General features: G+C 57.3%; 1 protein-coding gene across 2 annotated transcripts in view; it reads right to left on the bottom strand.

The window, feature by feature from the left end:
- Nucleotides 1-20,067, bottom strand: part of CIITA (class II major histocompatibility complex transactivator) — a 49,385-nt gene that overhangs the window by 7,884 nt on the left and 21,434 nt on the right. The window contains exons 2-15 of one of the 2 annotated variants that reach the window (XM_012784938.3): nucleotides 18,461-18,607; nucleotides 18,167-18,262; nucleotides 14,606-14,668; nucleotides 14,316-14,393; nucleotides 12,935-12,979; nucleotides 11,668-11,820; nucleotides 11,052-11,189; nucleotides 9,801-9,965; nucleotides 9,201-9,266; nucleotides 6,710-8,360; nucleotides 5,672-5,830; nucleotides 4,923-4,991; nucleotides 1,730-1,810; nucleotides 1,123-1,215 (exon numbers count right to left, since the gene is read on the bottom strand). In XM_012784938.3, coding sequence (XP_012640392.2) covers nucleotides 1,123-1,215; nucleotides 1,730-1,810; nucleotides 4,923-4,991; nucleotides 5,672-5,830; nucleotides 6,710-8,360; nucleotides 9,201-9,266; nucleotides 9,801-9,965; nucleotides 11,052-11,189; nucleotides 11,668-11,820; nucleotides 12,935-12,979; nucleotides 14,316-14,393; nucleotides 14,606-14,668; nucleotides 18,167-18,262; nucleotides 18,461-18,607 — 3,004 coding nt within the window. Of the gene's footprint in view, nucleotides 1-1,122; nucleotides 1,216-1,729; nucleotides 1,811-4,922; nucleotides 4,992-5,671; nucleotides 5,831-5,939; nucleotides 8,361-9,200; nucleotides 9,267-9,800; nucleotides 9,966-11,051; nucleotides 11,190-11,667; nucleotides 11,821-12,934; nucleotides 12,980-14,315; nucleotides 14,394-14,605; nucleotides 14,669-18,166; nucleotides 18,263-18,460; nucleotides 18,608-20,067 lie in introns of those variants that run through there. The other variant, XM_075995100.1, reaches the window with a different exon arrangement.

The raw sequence follows: 20,067 nt of genomic DNA, 5'->3' as shown, positions 1-20,067 counted from the left end.
TAGATATTACTGGAGAAGGATCAGCGTCCCACAGTTAAGGAAGTCGCTAAATGAATTCTGGTGAATTCCTCAGCCATCCCGACCTTGGTTACAAGCGGGAGTGTGGGAAGGCTTGACACCTTCCAAGTTCAGTAAAATGTTGCCTTGACCCTCCTACATCTTATCCATCTCCAACTTCCCAAAGCGCAGAAGAGTTAAAAAAAAAATTTACCATTTTGATAAAAATGTTTTACTGATAAATCCTAACTTACCTCTCCTATTTCACTCCCAGTGTAATTTTCTGTCACTACATTTCATTTTCATTACTGTTATACTTTATGATTATGGGCTTGTTTATTTGTTTGATTGGCTGTTGTGTCTCCTCCCTAGAAGTTAAGATCCCTGAGGGCAGGAGATTTCTTTGTTTTGTTTAAAGCTGGCCTCCAGGGCCTAGGATGGTGGAAACACATCCCCGAAAATAAGACCCACACATAAAATAAGCCCTAGCAGGATTTCTAAGCATTCATGCAGTAGAAGCCCTACCCCGAAAATAAGCCCTAGTGACAGGCGGGGCTACGCAGCGCGTCTGCACAACCCGTGCATTTCGGCCCACAGCGGTCAAAAAGATGAGCAGCCCTTCTCATGTGCCCCACGAGGGCTCTATTGCTCGACAGGAGAGACTGGGGCCAACGGTTCTAAAGGAAATAGAGTCGCAAGAAACTCAGGATGGAATTCGGGGTTCGGGGAGTTATGATGATGTTCCAGAAGAAGACGCCTTAACTCTATTTGAATAAATGTAGATGGTTGTACCACACTTAAAAAGAATAGCACATCCCCTAAAAATAAGCCCTAGGGTGTCTTCTTGAGGAAAAATAAATATAAGACCCTGTCTTATTTTCGGGGAAACACGGTGGTAGGCGCTCCTTATGTATTTCTTGATTTAAAGTAATAAATGAGCGGCTGAGTGGATGACTAAGTAAAGGAATGATTGAGTGAGTGGTTGGATGAATGCGTGAGTGAATGAATGAATAATCAAATGGAAGGATGAATGGTTGATTGAAGGGTCGAGAGAATGGAAGAATACAAAAGCCGGCTGGCCTTTGGGGGCCAGAGGCGGAGGGAGGGCAGGCCCAGCCCACTCACTTGAGGGTTTCCAGGGCCTTCAGCTGCGGGAAGGTGGCTGAGAGCTGCGCGACGCCCTCGTCCCCAATCTTGTTCTCGCTCAGCGAGTCCAGGCTGCAGGTGGAATCAGACGCAGACCGTCAGCCAGCGCCTGGGAGGCCACCTGCCCTCCCGCCCCCAGCCCTGGACACTGCACAGGCAGACGGCCCAGTCGGGAGCCCTGGAGACCAGGACTGTCACCTGAGGGCGCCCTCTGGCCCGCAATGCTTGGTTTGCTTCTCAGCCCCCCCACCCCCCGGCTTGGGCAGCTTCCTTAACTCTTGGGACATCCGCTGTGAAGTGGGATCGTGCTCCCCCCTCGCCCCTCCCGCCTCCCCAGCTGCAAATGAGGGGAAAGAGTTCCAAAGGTCACAAAAGGACCCCAAACTTTTTTAGTTGTTGGAGATCCCCATCCGCTGCCCCTTGCCTGCAGTGGAGTCATCTGGTCTCTCCCCCAGCCACGCAGAGGAAGCAGAGGGGCGGGAGAGAGAAAGGGGGAAAGAGAGGGCTCTGCTCCTCCCACGTGCCGCGTGGTGCCTAGGGGGCATCAGAACCCCGAGGAGGAGGGGACGGGCGGGGCCATACTCACTCCAGATGCTGGAGGGAGGAGAAGGCCGCCAGGATCCTCACCAGTTTGGGGAAGGCCTGGGGGCCTGCGGTGGGGCCCAACCTAGGAGGCAAAGAGCAGGGTGAGACCCCGGAACAGGCCGGCCCTCGGCGCAGCCCCACGTGGGGCAGAGACGGGCACAGAGGCCGGGCCCTATCCAAGCCCCCTCCCCTTCCCTGCCTCTCGCCTCTCACCTCCCCCCAGCCCTCCCCTGTGGGGCGCCCGCCCCTTTTGCTTGGGGCAGATTTCACAAAGCCCCCTGGAGCCGGTTCTCCTGCCCACACCCACACACACCCTCCCCGCCCAGCCTGGGGGAGCGGCCCCCACAGGCCGGCTGAGGACCACCGCAAGTGGTGAACCAGACGGTGCGCTTGTCTTTGCATTTTAGTAACAAAACCAGCCCTTCGTTGAGCACGTGCAGAGTCCTTCACACAGCCTAGATCTCATTTAATTCTCACAACTCTGAGCTGAGTGCTCTTCTCCCCCCTCCCGTTTTACATATGGGGAAACTGAGGCACGGAGTGGTTAAATAGCTTACACAAGGTCATACAGACCAGACCTTGAGGGAATGAGAGAAATAAGGACAGGGAAGGGCTGTTTTGCTTTGTTTCAATAATATGGTTAAATGTATTCAATGTAAAGACCTCTCTTTTATTCTAACATTATGTCTTCTGAACTTTTCTCATATTAAAATGATCATTCTTTAATAAAAGTATAGGACCAGCAGTGGTTACCGTGTTGGTTGGTTGTTTGTTTGAATAAATACACTTGATAAAAACTAAAAGATGGTATCTGCATGGTCACTCAGATTCATTCTGCGAAGTTCTTGGTCTCTGACATCCCAAAGTCCGGGAAGGCCACGGGGTCCGAGCCGGATGCCGGGGTCTCCGGCAAACGCCTTCGCCTCTGGGTCTCGGCCGCCCCGACCTTGTACGGTTGTTGGAAGGATGGAGAAACTCATCCCCACGCGTCTGCCCCTCGCCCACCGAGCCAGGCCCAGGGGAGAGAGCCTCGCACGCACGGGACAGACGAAACCCCTGGCGGTGGGGAGCTGACGCGCAGCTCGGCGGGGAAGAGATCTGGTGTCTGGCTTGGCCGGCCACGCAGAGCAAGCACCGTGGCGAGGGGGCGAGATTCCGTTTTTTAAATAGCAGGGTCAGAAAAGGCCTTACTGAGAAAGAGCACGGGAGGCGCGGGGGTGAGCTGGGCCGGGCCGGGCAGGTGTCTGGGGAAGAGCATTCTAGGCGCAGGGAACGGCCAGCGCAAAGGCCCGGAGGCAGGACCTTGCCCTGGGAGGCTGAAGACCAGTGGGGAGGCCCCCGAGGCTGGGTGGGAGTGAGCAGGGGAGAGAGTTCAGGGTGCACAGGGAAGGGTGCGTGTGACTGGGGTCCCTGCGGGGTTTCCAGCGGCCCAGGGGCAGCCCGGGGCCACAGGGCGCCCGGCACAGTGGCTGCCAGAACAGGTGCCGGAAATAGTCTTTTCCTTCCTTCCTTCCTTCCTTCCTCAGAACTTTCTCGGGGCTTCCGGCCTGCAGGTGGCTGGGGCGGCTCTAGGCAGCTCTGCCCCGTTGCCGCTGCTCGCCAGAGCGCAGTTCCCGCCTCCAACTAGGGGCTTTCTAAGCTGAAAATAATTCAAGGCCAGAAAGGGCCCTTCATGATTGTTTTCATACATTTCCTCTTTTCAGCGACACTTTTACCTCCGCACAAATTTGGCCCTTTGTTCAAAACAAGAGACGCCTGGCTTTTTCCGGGGCACGAGGGAAGCGTGTGGGTGACCAGCCGGGGGACCACGGGCAAGTCACTTAACCTGGCCGGGCCTTAGTTTCCTCATCTGTAAAATGGGGAGGATAATGTCTGTCTCCCACGGTAGCTCTTGAGACTGATGAGCTTATGTGTAAAATGCACTGAATACACCAGGTGCTTAATAAAGCCTTCCTCATCATGAGACGATCTTAGACCTTTGACAAGAACCAAACACTAACTTAGCGTTTCCCTTGGTTGGAGCTTGGGGCCAGGCTGGCCTGACTTTTATGACTTTGGACAATGTAAACTCTCTGGGCCTCGGAGTTGCCATGTGTACAACGGGGAGGTGACAGTCATAGCCCCAGAGGAGGGTCAGCTGAGATGACAGAGGTGAAGGTGTTTTGCACATCGACAAGCTAAGGAAGCGACGACAATGAGCGCACTCCCGGGGCCCGGCTGCACCTCCAGGGTGACCCAGGCACGACTGGGGGCTCTAGAGCCTACTGAGGCCTCTGTTGCTGTCACCCTTGCAGCACCACCTAGGATGTTGGTGCCCAGCGCTGGCCTCGCACAGGGTGGCCAGCTGTCCTGGCTTGCCCGGGATGGAGGGGTTTCCTGGGATACGAGACTTGCAGTGCTAGAACCAGTCCTAGGCGAGCCGGGTGCTCGTTCACCCCAACTGCGCAGCGCAAGCTCTTGGGAATCCTTCATACTGGGGGAGGATTCTCCAGTCTGAGTGGCTGGGTTGGGGTGAGGTTTGAGCCCTGGAATGACTGGAACCACCAGTGATTCTGCTGTGTTGTGGGGGGGGGGGGGGAACCAGTGCCCGGAGGTGGGGCAGGCACCTGGGCTTTAGTGGGTGGCCCCGCCCACTTTAGTGGCCCCGCCCCTGGGGAGCCCATCCCTTGGGCATGGACATAAGCAAGCTCAGGCACGAGGGGCGTATGCAGTCCCTGGCCACAGCAGGGGAAAGGACTCAAGCAGTGGTCACAGCAGCATCCTCCTACAGAAGGTCACAACTGGGGACACATTGGGCCCTTCTCCTACCCCTGGCTGAATTACAATTCCTGGAAGGCCTTTCTCCCTCCCCTCTCCCCACTTGGCTCATTCCTTCTCCTTGGTCAAGCTTCGATGCAGGCAGCACCTCCCCCAGGAAGGCCCCCGGAGCCCTTCCGGACGGGTGCTGACTAGGCTGCAAGCTCACGGAGGACAGCGGCCTCGCCCATTCCCCAGGTGCCCGGCAAGCCTGTGAGCTCAGAGTCCGAGCACATCCGCGCCTGCCCAGACGGCCGCGGTCCAGTGCTGGCTTCCAAGGCAGTGGGCGAGGGGTGAGGACGGCCCTGGACGCCCATGTCGACTCTGGTGGCACAAGCCCAGCGCCCGAGGGAGAGGAAGCTGCGTGGCGACCCGAGACACTCCACCCCTTCGCTTACGCAAACTCCAGTTTCCGTAGGTCCCGCACGGCGGGGAGCTCCCCGGCTGCGTCTGAGGAACTTCTCGTCCTGGAGAGAGCGGGCAGTGTTGGTGCTGGAGGGACAGGCTCTTCTGCCACCCAGCCCTTACTCGTGGGCCCCATGGTGGCTGCCCAGTCCCCAAAACGCCCTGGGGGGATGGCCTGCCTTGGGGCTATTGTTGGGCCCTATTGAAAAGAAAAATCTCAGGACTGTGTTTCCTGGAAAACAGCCTCCCAGTGGGCTCTCACCAGCGCCTAGCCCAGACCGCACGCAACCGTGCGAGAGGAAGCGAGGAGTGACCCACAGCTGACGCGTTCTGTGGGCAAGCGTCCTCTGCCCTCTGGATCTTACTCTGCCGGCTATAAAATGGGAGTGATGCTGGTCCTAAATGCCTCAAAGGGTGGCAGCGGGTGTCTCTTCTGTTACCAGAGGCACGAGGCATCCTTGTTCACTCCCAGAAGGGGAGAGTATCTCCTTGGCTTTAGCCGAAGAAGAACTGGGCACACGGTGGGGCAAACTTTAATCGGAGCAAAGCGCTCAATCCGGCAGGCTTGGCCTGGGCGGCGACTGCGGTGAGATGTCCGGGGGAGCCATCGCCCAGGAGGAGGACACGGGGTGTCCCAAAGGAGACGAGGCACTGGAAATGCCCGTGACAGTCTCGATGATGGGCCCCGTGTGTCCTCTACATGCATGGCCTGGACCATCTCCCCTCCCCTCGCCCCCCTCACCTCTGCGTCTGCACGAGGTTGCCCAGGTCTTCCACATCCTTCGGGGACTTGGCCTTGAAAGGCTCGATGGTGAACTTCTCCTCCACCGCCTGGAGTAGCTCGGTCTCTCCACGCTGCCGCAGGGACTCCCACAGCCCCACCGTGTCGCTCAAGGCAGCCCTGTGGAGGGAGGGCCTCAGACCCAGGCACGGTGCCCGGGCTAGACCATAATGGAGGGGCAGCTCCATGAAGGGACCTCCTACCTATTCAGATACTTTCCTTTCTTAGCTTAGCCTCCTCCAGAAAGCCTTCCATGACCACCCTAGTGGAGTCCTCCTTTCTGGCAACTCTCACAGTGGTTTTGTTTCCCTTTTTGCTTTGGCTACCAGGAAACTCAGTGTTAAGATCTTGGCACAATTGTATAGGACTTTACAGCTTGGGTAAAGTATGTTTAGGGGGAATGTGGCAGCGATTCTCTGACCATGAAGCTGAAGTGCTCAAGCAGACTGCAGAAAGACTTAAGTGCACCAAATGAAGAAATTTAGACTCCATCCTGAGGACAGTAGCGTGCCCCTGAGGGGCTGTCAGCAGGGGTGTGATATGATCAGATTTAAGTTCTGGGAAGATTGCACTGGAGGCTGGACATAATAAAATGGAGAGGAAGAGGAGAGAATGGAGGCAGGGAGGCCAAGGGGAGGCTCTGGCTTTCATCTAAGCCTGAGAACATGGTGCCTTGATCAGTGGATAAAGAGAAGAAAACAAATTTGAACCCAGGTCAGTCTTGGATTCTAGATGCGGCCCGGTGCCTGGCACATGGTGGGCCTTCAAATATTGGTTGGAAGAACAATTCTGCCCCTCACTGCTGCGTGGCTTTGGCCAAGCAGCTGCCCCTCTCTGAGCCTCAGCATCGTCATCGTGAACGCGGGGCGGATCCATCCTCCCCCACCTGGCTGCTGTGCACAGGACACGGGACCCCAAAGAGCGAGCACTAGGCCCAGCACCAAGACCACCGCGGTGCCCAGCACAAGGGAGACCCGTTTCCCCGCCCCCTGCCCCCACCTGAAGCGGGTGACACAGCTGAGTCCCACGAGGTCCCCCAGTCCAGAGGGGTCAATGCCGGTGCTGCGCAGGTCCAGGGAGAAGTCTTGGCCCGCCGCCTGCAAGGCCCGGCCCAGCACGTGCGCGTCGGGGGGCGTGAGCCACGTGCCCAGGAAGGACAGGCGGGCGGGCAGCTCCCGCACCACGTGCTGCCAGATGCCGGCCTCCTGGGCCTCGTGGGCGCAGTGCAGCAGCTCCAGCAGCCGCCTGGCCCGCAGCGCCCCCGGCTGCAGCTGCTTCAGGTACCTGGTGAGCACCTTCCGCTTCCGGTCCGCCGCTGCGGCCTCCGCCGGCCCGACCAGGGCGCCCAGGCAGCGCGGGCGCGGCTGGAAGATCAGCCCGGCCAGGAAGCGCGGCACGCCCTCCAGCCAGTTGTCATAGGGCCTCTTCTTTCTCGGGGTCAGCGCCAGGTACTGCGGCAGCTCCTTGTTCTTGACCTCGCTGCTCAGGGCCAGCCACACGGCCCCCAGGAAGCACTGCAGGAGGAAGCTGGAGAAGGCCAGCTCGGCCGCCGCGGGCCCCGGGGCGGGCCGCACGAAGCCCTTGGCCAGGGCCCAGGTCCTCACCTCCGCGGAGGGGAACTGGCCCTCCCGCAGGGCAGCCCGGTGTCTGCGGCCCAGCTCCCAGGCCAGCCTGGCCAGCTCTACCAGCGCCCCCGGGGGGCCGTCGCGCACTGCCGGGCCCAGCAGGCCCACGTAGAGTCCCGTGAGTGTGGCGGGCAGCTGGGCCCCGTCCCCCAGCTCCAGCAGGGCCTCCGAGAGCTGGCACACTGCCCGGCACACGGTCGGGCTGTGGCTGTGACTGAGGAGGAACGGCTGGTCCCGGAGGAGCGCCAGGGCTCTGTCTCCGTGCTCGGTGGCCCCCGAGCGCTCAAAGTAGCGCGACACGTAGTCCCGGGCCTGCTGGGCGGAGAAGCCGGGCATCTCGAACAGCGCGTCGGCCCTGCTCAGGCTGGGGGCCAGGCGGCCGCGGGGCCGCGCGGTGAGGAGCAGGGTGCAGCCCCGCAGCAGCTTGCGCTGGAAGAGGCCAGCCAGCAGCCCGCGGAGAGAGCCGGGCTCCGTGGGCGCCGGGCCGCCCGCGCCGTGCAGGAAGCCCTCCTGGGCCTCGAGCTCCTCGAAGGCGTCCAGGACGAGCAGGACGCGGTCCGGCCTCCTCGAGATGTGGCTGAGGACCTCGTCGTCCGCCGCCAGGGGCTGGGGGCCCAGGGAGAAGAGCAGGTCCCGCAGGCGGTAGGCGTCCCCCGGACGGTCCAAGCAGTGGCAGGGCACGTGGAAGACAAAGTCGTACTGCGGGAGCTGTCCACGGGCCCAGGCCCGGCCCACGCCGCGGGCCCAGCAGCTCTTCCCCTGCCCGGCCTTGCCCAGCACGGCCACCACGCGCGTCTCCCGCGGCCGCCGGCGCTGCCCGGCCGCCAGCAGCACCTCGGCCAGGCCCCCCCGGGCCAGCTGCCGCTCCGCCCAGTCCGGCGTGGCCAGCCCCCACTCCTGGCTCTTGCTGCTGGTCCTCTCCAGCCCGGCCCGCACGAGGTCCACCTGGACCAGGACGCCGTCGGGGCCCGCGGGCTCCGCCCCATACTTGTCCCGCAGCGAGCGACAGAACTGCTCCACCGGCTCTGCAAAGGCCAAGGCGTGTGTCGGCGGGGCACGCGGGAGCAGGCCGGCCACCGTGAGGCCAACACTGCCACCGTCACCACGTCTGCACCCCTTCTCTGCACCGGCCTCACCGGCGGCCTCCTGCGGCTCCCTCGCTGAGTCTCCCGTTGCCGCCCCATGCGCTCACTCGTCTTCTCACACCTGTCCCTGTCCGTGCCTTTTATGCCTCCTCTCATCCACTCGTGTCCTCACTGACCTTCTTTTTCCCTCCCCCACTCACCACGGGGAGGCCATAGGAGGGAGGTGTTGAGAGTGAGGGCAGGGGAGCCCTGGTGTCTAGGTTCAAGTCCTACCTCGGCCACTTATCAGTGTACTCTTGAGCGTGTTACATACTACACTAAGCCTCAGTGTTCTCACCTGGACAGTGGGAATAACGTGAGCGCCGCCTGAGATCCCAGTGATTTAACATACCTAACGTGTTTAGACGAGTACGTGGAAGTCAGCGTTTAGCAATTTAGCCCTTCTCTTACTCGCTCGTTCACTCTCACCTCCCCTCACCCCCACCCTCAGCCCCTCGCCCCCCCCCCTTCACCCTCTCAGCCTCACTGATGAGGTGCCAACACCCGGCGTGAGCCTGTGGAGGGGCAGGTTCTTGATAGATACTGCGTGAGTGAGTGGTGGAATGAATGCTGAAATGATGCCTACCAAATAAGTGAATGAATGAAGGAAGGAATGAATGAAGGAATGAACGAATGTGTGGGCCAACGGACAAGGGACTAGATAAACGCTGAGCGGATGAGTGGAGCCAGACGTGGGCTTCCACCCCCGGCGGCCAGGGCAGAGGGCCCCGCGTGACTCACCAGACCACCTGGGAAGCTTGTCGGAGACCTCGCCTGCCTGGCTTTGGGTGGGGGACATTTCGCTCTCTGGAGATGGAGAAGCTGGTGTCAGAGTTGGGGTGAGGGGCACCCCGGGACGTCCCTCCCTCTGGGCCATGCGGTGCTCAGAGCCTCGGAGGGAGGGCACAGCCCACAACGGCTGAGTCTGCCCAGACGGGAGTAAGAAGACAGGGGCCTGAGGCTATGTCTGACGCCAAGACATCTTTCTTTGGCCATCTGTACTTTTAAAAAATTTCACCCAAGTCTTAAGATCATAGTATCGATGTAAAAATTGGGACGTTCGGCTTTAGAAGATCCAGCCACTCTGGACGTGCTTTCCTGCCGGGTAACAAGCAGCTGAAGGCTGGCGGCTCCGTTTAGGTGGGATGTGGATTCTCCAGCTGTCCCCCTCCCCCCGCCGTGCCCTCCACTCCCTGGAGGCCCTCCCTGTCCTGTCTGACCCGAGAACTCGGCCTTCCATCCCTGCAGGCAGGCTCTGCGCATGGAGCCTGTCTGAGGCAATTCCCTCCCCAGGGCCTCCCTTCCGATGCCGGTGCCTCTCGCGCCCCCAGGGGTCCTTACCCGTCACGCCTGCGTGGGAGGTCAGGGCTGGCTCAGGCATGCTGGGCAGATCAGCTGCAGAGGGAGCGAAGGGGCTGGTGGAGCCGGGCCGGCCTGGGGACTTGGGGAGGCTGTGGATAGCAGGGCCGCTGGAAGGGGGAGCTTGTCCGGCCTGGGGCATCGCACCTACATTGTGGGCAGAGAAGGGTGTCAGGATAACCAGGTACCCAGCCGGGAACTCACTTGGGGCACTCCCGCCCCCCATCAGGCTGTGAAGCTTGGGAAGTCTGGGGTGCAGAGAGAGCTCTGGTGTTAGATCTAGCTCCCAGAGCCTTGGCTTCCCCTCCTGTGAAATGGACACGATCAGCTCAGAAGGAGCTTAGGAGCAGGTGCCACAAAAGCACTGTTCCCACTGTGTGGTTAGTGCTCATTTTTCTAGAACTGCCAGGAACCGCTCCTTTGCTGCTGGTGCACCAGTGCCTCAAAGAGAAACAGGCATGCAGCCACGAAAGGATGCTCTCAACTTGAGTGGAAGGAAGCACCCTCCTGGCCTCATTTCTGAGAGCCCAGGTGTACCTTTCCTGAAATAATTCGCCACCCCTCAGTGTGGTGGGTCAGCAGGACCATTTTGCTGATCAGGAAACAAGGCAAATTTGAGAAAGCTGTGCAAGGATGCACACCAAACTGCTCACATCAGTATGCCGTGGGAGGGGTAGGAGGGAGACCCTCAGTCAACTCTTGTAAGCATCTCTTATTATTTGGTTTGTTAATGAGCGTCTATTGATGTTGCAACTTAAAATAAACTTTTTTAAAAAGAAGGAAAAATTGGCCAGCCTGAGCAAGAGCAAGACTGTGTCTCTACTAAAAATAGAAAAAAATCAGCCGGGCATGGTGGCGCATGCCTGTAGTCCCAGCTACTCAGGAGGCTGAGGCAGGAGGATCACTTGAGCCCAGGAGTTTGAGGTTGCTGTGAGCTAGGCTGATGCCATGGCACTCTAGCCTGGGCAACAGAGCAAGACTGTTTAAAAAAAAAAAAAGGAAACACTAAGGGTCAAAGGGGGAAAGTGACACACGGAAGGCCACACAGCCACTCTCGGTCATGCACCCAGACCACCCCAAGGAGCTCTCCTCCCCTGCTTTGATTTTGGGGACATTGAGGCTGGGAAAGGCATGCTGGAGAGGGAGGATCATGAGAAGACACTGGGGCCCTACTGCCAAATGCCTGGGGTCACGGAGAAGTCAGGTAGGCGGGAGAGGTGGCTTCTCACTCACCCTGGTAGATGAAGACACTGGACACCCCAACCCCTGAGATTTGCCAGAGCCCCTGGGGCAGGGCGGGGAGGGTGGAGATCAGCTGGATGTGTCCGGCAGGGAGGTTCAGGCCGCTCGCCGAGGACCAGGCGGGGACCGCTGCGAGAGACAGAGGCAGTGAGGGGGCATCTGTCTCCCACAGCGTCTGTGTTTGTAATTCTGCTGTGCGAATTACAAATTACAAAAAATTCTCTTCGATCAATGTCTGGCTGCCGGAGAGGCTCTCATTTCCCCACGAGCAGCGGCTGTGTCCGGCCTGCCCGCGGCGGCGTCCCTAGTGCCCAGCGGCGTGGCTGCACAGAGCAGGTTCTCCACAAAGAGAACGAGTGGGGCTGGCGGGCGAATTCCCTAACCGCTGGAGACTCCCTCCCCGGCCGCCCCGGATGTGTTTCCTTCTGAGGCGTGTTCTCTGGCAGGGACTGAGCTGATGGGGACCCTGAGGATGACGCTGGCCGGGACAGAGGTGAGTGGCACCAATGGGGGCGGGGTTCCTGTTCCTGGCAGTCCTGCCTTCATGCCAGCTCCTCAGCCACCTCCTGGGAGGGGAAAGCCCACCCTCCCCGAGCCCCTACCATACCGGGCACCTGCGCGGGCTCCTCCGGGAGGGTCTGGCCGCACGCTGGCTCCTGGTCGGACAGAGCAGGTGGTGGCAGGAAGGGCAGGGCAGAGGAGTCGCCCACTGGGCCCACCAGGAAACTGCCAGTCACCACGGGCATAGCAGGGGCCTCGGCTGTGAGGAAGGGGTGTGTTAGAGGCTGCGTGAGACCGGCTGGGTGCCTAGAGGAGGGCTCTCCCGGATCTCTCTCCCGGCAGTGAGAGGAAACGCCCGCCCCTGCCCTCAGCCCTGCTGAGCTGGGCTGATTAGCACCTGCTGTGCGCCAGGCGCTGCCCCCAATCCTCTCCTTGGGACAGGCCTGGAGCTTCCCCGCAACCCCACGCACAGCTGGGGCAGAACATAACCTGCGAACAGTGCCGGCTCCAGGTGCCACCACCTTCCAGGGCCACTGAGCCCTGCAGGGGACCCTAAGAAGCCCCGGGCAGCCCTCGGGCTGTGCCCAGGGAAAGGCAGGGGTTGCACCATGCACGCCCCTCTGCCCCCCATCAGACTCGGGGAGATCTAAGATGGGAAGGATTTGTCGCCCCCATCGGATTGGGAGACTTGGAGAACGGGAACCCTGTCTCTCCCATCAGACTCGGAGCTCCCCAAGAACGGGGCCCACTGCTCCGTCATCCTGGAGCGGGTCTTCCCCAGGGCCCCTGTCTCCGTGATCAGACTGAGAGCAGGGACTGGGCTTCCTCCCTCACACTATGAGCCTGTCATTCCTCTGTCTGTTGTCCACACAGGGGCTGGTCTCCCCACCTTTGTGACCACAACTGGGTAGGAGGGAAAGGGAGAGAAGGGGGAAGGGCGAGGGAGAAGAGGGGAGGGGGAGGAGGCAGCATCTGGTGGGAGGAGCTGGGGGGAGAGTCGCACTCAGCAGGGGGCCCCTAAGCAGGGCAGGAGGGCACTGGGTGCCTGGCCCCGCCCCAGTGACTCTGCACTCCCAAAGGAGAAGTGTGGTGTGGGGAGGGGCAGGGGAAGGAGGCTGGGGGCGGGTGTCAGCTCTGACTCGGTGAAGGGGAAGAGGTGTCCAGGGATGGGCTCCCTAGAAGCTGACTCTCCCAGCAGCCCTCTGACTGCAGCCCGTGGGCTAAGGAACCCTGACCTTGGACTGACTCCCACCTTCCCTCTCATTCGCTGTGTGATTCTAGACGAATGACTCCCCCTCTCTGAGCCTCGGCTTCTAATGCCAGTTGACATGGGCACCTGCGGAGGCCCCTCCCTGGCCCCCCACCCGGCTCACCCAGCCTCGGGTGCTTCAGGTCTGCAGGAAGCTCCTCTGGGAAGGCTGCAGAGGGAATGCCATGGTCAGCCGCCCGCCGGGGAAGGCGTGCCCCAAGCCAGGAGGGGCTCATGCCCCCAGCAGGCCATACGGCCTCACCTCCAAGGGCTGCGAGGTGGCCTTGGGGGCCCCATCCTCTCCCCTCTCTCCCTCCCCTTCCTCCGCTTGAACCCAAACCCACCTCGAGGCACCCCGGGGAAGTGAGGGCAGCAGAAGAAGCTGAGCCACAAAGCGGACACGACACGGGTTTGAGTCGTAAAACAAAACAACCTGCTTTTGAATCCCTTCCTAGCTGTGCGCTTTTGCGATGAGCACGTGTTCTGGCAAGAGTAAGCGCCTCCATGAGCTGTTGCGCCCATTGCACAGATACTTTCATTCAGCAGATGTTTGTTGCGGTGCAGCTGCATACCAGGCGCTGCGCTACTTGCTGGAGACGAGCAGGGAGACAAGGTCCCCGTCCTCACAGTGGGAAAACTTGCAACAGGCAATAGGTACATATGTCCACACTGTGACAAGTGCTAAGGGGCTAGGAGAGGCACGGACAAGGTGGGAATAAGTGAGCTAACCTATGTGGAAAGGAAGTCAGGGAAGACTTCCAGGAGGAGGTGACATTTTTGCCAAGTCCTAAAAGATTAGAAGGAACCAGCCAAGGGAAGAACTGCGGGGAGGGCGTTCCAGGTAGAGAAAACAGCAAGTACAAAGGCCCTGGGGCTGGCATTGCAGGAGTGGAAAGAGGCTGTGGTGGCTGGAGTGTAGTGACTCAGGGTGGGAAAGGCCGGATCATGCAGGCCCTGTGGTGTGTGTATTTTGTAGCCAGGAGGGTTAGCAGGGCCATGAAATGAACCTATTTGCATTTAAAAGCTCCCATTGGCGTTGGCCACCACTTGAGGACAGACTAAGGAGGAAGGGAGACTGGGTAGGAGGCTCAGAGAGGTGCACATACTTGGCCAAGGTCACACAGACCGTAAACAGCAGGTCCAGGACTCAAACCCAGTGCTTGCTGTTGCCAGAACCTGTGCTTGAAGAGGCCTCCCTCACATACAGGGGTGAGCACTAAGGACCAAAGAGAAGCCAGAACCCAAGGGTCCTTTTGGGGAATGACAATCAAAACAGCCAGGGACAGAAACCCCCCAGGAGAGAGGGCATCTGCACCTGGGCCGTCTGTGTCCTCCCTGGGTCACCACCAAGCGGAAGTGAGGGGCGAGGCAGCGGGGGGCCCCAAACCCAGGCAGGGCAGACGAGACTTAACGAGGAAAGCAACTGGGAGCCACAGCAGGCTTTGGAGCCAAGGAAGGGCCAGGTCTCAAGCAAGGCAAGGTGGGTCAGGGAGGGGCTCACTCACGTCTTTTCTGGCTTTTCTGCCCCACTTCTGCTGGCACCTCCACGCTGTCACCCAACAGGTCATCTGATCCTATGTGCTCTACGTTGGAGAAAAACCAGAGCCCGACTTGCGCCCTAAGTGGAGGCCCAAGAGAGTGGCGAGCCTCTCTTGTCCCCACACTGGGGGGAGGGTCTGAGTGCCCAGGGAGGGGTGGTCATCGGGTATCACGGTGCTCCCCACGGCACAAGGACAGGCACACAGGCCGAGCCAAGAGTCACCGCCCCCGCCCCCGCCCCCGCCCCACAACTTACTGAAAATGTCTTTGGTGAGCCCCTCCAGCTGGGAGTCCTGGAACACGTACTGGTCCAGTTCCGCTGCCCAGACGAGGAATAGCTCAGTCAGTCAACACGGTCTCACTGAAGGAAGGCCTACTGTGCGCCACACCTTGGTTAGTCACCAGGGAGCTGTGGCCCTCTGGGCCCAGCACACAGTGGGGGCTCCATAAAGGTTTGCGGAATGAATGACCAAATGAATGAATGAACACTGACCCTTCATGGGCTCTCTTTTTTTTCTTTTCTTTTTTGAGACACAGTCTCGCTCTGTCACCCTGGGTAGAGTGCGATGGCGTCATTGTAGCTCACAGCAACCTCAAACTCTTGAGCTCCAGTGAATCTCCTGCCTCAGCCTCCTGAGTAGCTGGGACTATAGGTGCGTGCTACTACACTTGGCTAATTTTTTCTATTTTTGGTAGAGATGGGGTCTCGATCTTGCTCAGGTTGGTCTCGAACTCCTGACCTCAAGCAATCCTCCCACCTTGGCCTCCCAGAGTGCTGGGATTACAGGCATGAGCCATCCTGCGTGGCCCCTTCATGGGCTCTTAATCTCATTGAAAGGGCGAGGTATATATCCATAAAAACTTATCTACTGATATGAAGTAGTGCAAGGCAGACTGGTAGAGTTTGCATGGGGTTTGAGTTCAAATTCCACCTTCACTCTCCATATGCCCTACTAGCTGTGCAACCTTGGACTAGTTACTTAACCTCTCTGAATTCCATTTCCTCATCTGTGTAAGGAGAATAAATAACATCTACTACACAGGAATAGATAGTGATGATTAGAGGCTCTGCATTTAAAGCATTCAACATAGTACACAGTAGACATTCAATAAGCGGTGGTCAATTATATGAAGTAGTACATGGCTCAGAGCTTCTGGGAGAGAGTTATCATGGCAGGAGGTCAGAGAAAAGAGTGTATAAGGGGATGGGGCGATCAGAGAAGGCTTCCCAGAGGAAGGGATCCTGGAGCCAGGTCTTGAAAGATGGGGCGGAGTCTGAGAGAAGGACAATGGATGGCTTCTTTGGTCATGGTGACAGAGTGAGGAAAGGTCTCCACAGTATGTTTGGGGAACGCTGAGAGGTAGGTGACTATGGTAGAAGTTTCACGTTGGGGAGAGTTAGGAATTGACTTTGTAGGCAATGGGGAGCCGTGGGGTCTGAGCCGAGGACTGAAGGCAGGCAGCGATGACGACGGCATCAGTGGTGGTGATGTTTGCGGTGGTACCCGGCATCCCTTGAAGGCTTACTCTGTGCAGATTCCTTTCCTAAATGCTTTGCACACGCTGACTTTTTCAATCTTACAGCCACCTCATGAGGTAGATGTGATTATTATCCCCACTTTACACATACGGAAGCCAAGGGACTACTTCAGGGTGCCTCAAACGAACATTTGCCCAGGCCTGGGCTTGGCCTTCCAGAAGGAAAGAGAAAACCCCTGGACAAAGCGCTTGCTATGGTTTGAATATTTGTCCCCTCCAAAACGCATACTGAAATTCAGTGCCTACTGCGGCAGTGTTGAGAGGCCTGTAAGATGTGATTGGAGGCTTTAAGAGGCCGCTGGAATGGGTTCATCCACTTATGGGTTAATGGGTCGTGGGTTAAGGGAGTAGTGGGTTATGATGGGAGTGGGACTGGTGGCTTCATGAGAAGAGGAGGCGAGACCTGAGCTAGCACACATGACCCCTTGCCACTGATGCCCTGCTCTGCCTTGGTCACCTCCTGCAAGAAGGTCCTCACCAGGTGCAGCCCCTCAACCTTGGACTTCTCAGCCTCCACAACTGTAAGGAACAAATGCTCTCCTTTATAAATTACTCAGTTTCAGGTATTCTGTTATAAGCAACAGAAAACAGACTAAGGCACTGCTTCCCATACTTGCTCAGGCAGCTTCCCCACCTTGGAGATGCCCCTAAGGAAAAAAAAAAACCAAAATCCTAAGAGATGCCCAAATACTTAATTACTGCCTCCAGTTTTGAGGAAATGCAAATGCCCTCATCCTCAAACACTTCTGCTTCCTCTAAGTGAATTCCCAGGAAGGGAAGGAAGCAGGCAGGCTCTCAGTTCTGTAATTTTAGAGACGGGCACAGTTACCGCTTCTCTCCATAGTCTGCCTCTGTGTGATGATCAACTAACTGTGCTCAGGGGGAAAATTAGCCACATTGGGGCCAAGCACAAACCTGCTGAGTAATGTGGTTCCTGGGTTGCCAGGAAAAGAGCCACTAAGAACGGTCATGCAGGTTGTCCACTGCACAAGGGTACCCTGGTTAAGCGGGCAAATGGGAGCAGTCGTGCAGGTTGTCCACTGCACAAGGGTACCCTGGCCAAGGGAGCACATGGGAGCAGGAGTCCAGCTCGTGCTTTGCTAGCCAAGCTGTGACTGCCTGGCAGGGAGTCTAGAAGAAGGGGCATCTTTTCCTATTTCAACAAAAGTTCTGTGTGAGGCAGTGGTGATGCTGGTGAGGAGGGATCCTCTATCCTACCCCCACGCCCCAAAAAACCCCAGCAGCAGCAGCAGCCACAACACCTCCCTCAGAGAGTTCTGCCCTTGTCTGAAAGCTGCAAACCAGCTTCGCAGCTTAAGCCTTGGCAAACCTCCCAACTCCAGACACTTTCCTTTTTGTAGTTGAAAATGGGGACTTTGAAATGAAAAAGACCTAGGTGAGAATTCCAGACCTGCCCGTGCCTATCGCTAATGCAGCCTTGGGCGGGTCGGTTCACCTCTCTACACCGCAGCTTCCTCCCCTGTAAAGGCGGGAGACTGACAGCACCTACTTCCTTTGCTGTAAGGATTCGAGGTGATGACACACGTGCAGCAGTGAACATGCTATGAGTGCCCAGTGAATGGCAGTTATTGCAAATACTGGAGGAGTTTGGCTTGAGGGTGGGAAGGAAAATGAAAAGAGGTGTATGGTACAGGCTTTTGTTTTGTTTTGTTTTGAGACAGAGTCTCACTTTGTTGTCCAGGCCAGAGTGAGTGCAGTGGTATCAGCCTAGCTCACAGCAACCTCAAACTCCTGGGCTCAAGCAATCCTCCTGCCTCAGCCTCCTGAGTAGCTGGGACTACAGACATGCGCCACCATGCCTGGCTAATTTTTTCTATATATTTTTAGTTGGCCAATTAATTTCTTTCTATTGGTAGTAGAGACAGGGTCTCGCTCTTGCTCAGGCTGGTTTCGAACTCCTGACCTTGAGCCATCCGCCCCCCTCAACCTCCCAGAGTGCTAGGATTACAAGCATGAGCCACAGCGCCCGGCCTTATGGTGCAGGCTTTATGGGAAAGACAGAAAGAAGAGCAAAAAGACAGAAATGGAGGCAGAGGAAGCAAATGTGAGATTCTGGTTGCCTGGTGGTCGTTAGTGGCGGGGCCTGTTTCCCGCACTGGGCTGCATCTCCCCTCTTCCCTGCAGTCTCTGTTCTGCCAGCCCCTGCTCAGTGTCCCCTTCCCATGATTTCTGGGGGAGAAACCTGCTGAGGCTCAAGGTGAACGGGTGAGATTAACAAAGGAGGACAAAAAATGCTTCCCCTCGGGGGCTTCCTCACCGATATTGGCGTAAGTCTCCCTGGTCTCTTCGTCACCTTCCATGTCACACAGCAGGCTGCTGAACTGGTCACAGTTGATGGTGTCTGTGTCGGGTTCTGGAAGGAAAAGCCCCTTGGGTGAAGCAGGAAAGATTTGGGCAGAGCGCTGGCAGGGAAGGAGGGAGAGGCCGGCAAGTGAGGACGGGGAGCTGTCCGTGGTGCTGACCGGAGCTCCGCAGCCAACACCTCCGGGGTTGCTGTCTCAGCCAGCTGAGGCGTGGGCCAGCAGGGAGAGGCCGGAGGGAGGGAGCCCACCTGAGCAGAGCTCAATCTCTTCTTCTGAACTCAGGTCCATCTGGTCATACAGGTGGTAGAGGCACCAGGGGTCAGCATCGCTGTTGAGAAGCTCCAGGTACCCGCCTTCTAGAGGCCCCAGCTCCATGGCAGAACACTGTGCACTACCTGGTAGAGAAGCCACATTCAGTCATCTCATGGGCTGTTGGACAGAGGCAGAGAATGAACACCTACAACAGCTCCCAGCTGGCGAGGGTGGAGTTGGGGGGCATGGACAACAGTAATCATTCAGCACCTCTTATATGCTCCAGGTGGTGGAGAGAGGAAGCCATACTCCCTTCCTTCAAGGAACTTACAACCACATTGGGAAGATGCCCATGAGACAGAAAAGGGAACTGGGAAGTGTAGATTTAAGGGATCTCACACCCGGGAGTCAGGAGACCTGGTTCCATGTTTGGCACCACCGTGAAAAATACCAGCTAAGATTATAGAGCACATACTGTATGCCAGGCACATGAGCTGGCACATTTAATCATCACATCAACAACCAGGTAAGTCAGGTACCATCACTCTCTTCACTTTACATGTCAGAAAACGAGGCTCAGACAGGTGAAGTGCTTCTTATAAGGAAATCCAGGTCTAAGTGGAACTAGATTTTGAACCCAGGTAGTCTGACGCAAGCACCTGCATTTAAGTGCAATGCTGTGCTGCCTTGGGTGATTTTAAGCAAGTCTCTTCTTCTCTTCATGCCTCAGTTTCCTAATATGTAAATTGAAAGAGTCTGGGTAGAGTCTCTCTAAGATTCCTTCATCATCGTTTGTTGAAGGGCATATCAAATGCTTCGAATGCTGCCTCATTTCATCTTTAAAGCAATCCCAGGCACGCCACACTAAAACTTATACACAAATGTTCATAGAAGCATGATTCATAATAGCCCAAATATGGAAACAACTCAAATGTCCATTAACAGATGAATGAATGGATAAACAAAATGTGATCTATCCATATAATAGAGCACTATTCAGCCATAGAAAGGAAGAGTACTGCCGTGTGCTGCAACGTGGGTGGACATTATGCTGAGTGAAAGAAGCCAGACACAAAGGAACACATATTGTATGATTCCATTTATGTGAAATATCCAGACTAGGCAAATCTGTAGAGATAGAAAGTAGATTCAGCGGTTGTCTGGGGCTGGGGGAGGGGAAGCGGGGAGCAACTGCTGGTGGTTGCGGAGTTTCTTGGGGGAGGTGATGAAAATGTTCTAAAATCAACTGTGGGGATGGTTGCACAACTCTGTGACTCTTCTGAAAAGGCCATCGAATTGTACATATCAAATGGGTGAATGGCGTGATACGTGAACTATAGGTCAATAAAGCTTCTAAAACACAATAGAACCTGGAAGGTAGGCAGTATCGGCTCCCTTTTGCAGACGAGGAACCGGAGGCTCAGAGAGGCTAAGCAGCTTCTGTGAGATTATGCAGAGACTGGCGGGGAAAGCCAATTTGTAGCGTTGTCTGTGTGGGTCCAAGGCCCCCGCCCTGATCCCTGGTTGGGTAGCCTGTGCTCCCATGGTGTATTCATTTCCTTGGGCTGCTGTGACAAAGTACCACCAGCCAGGCAGCTTAAAA

Source organism: Microcebus murinus, chromosome 19 (assembly GCF_040939455.1).
Source record: "Microcebus murinus isolate Inina chromosome 19, M.murinus_Inina_mat1.0, whole genome shotgun sequence".
In the NCBI taxonomy this organism is placed as follows: domain Eukaryota; kingdom Metazoa; phylum Chordata; class Mammalia; order Primates; family Cheirogaleidae; genus Microcebus; species Microcebus murinus.
This window is presented reverse-complemented; position numbering and strand designations above follow the sequence as displayed.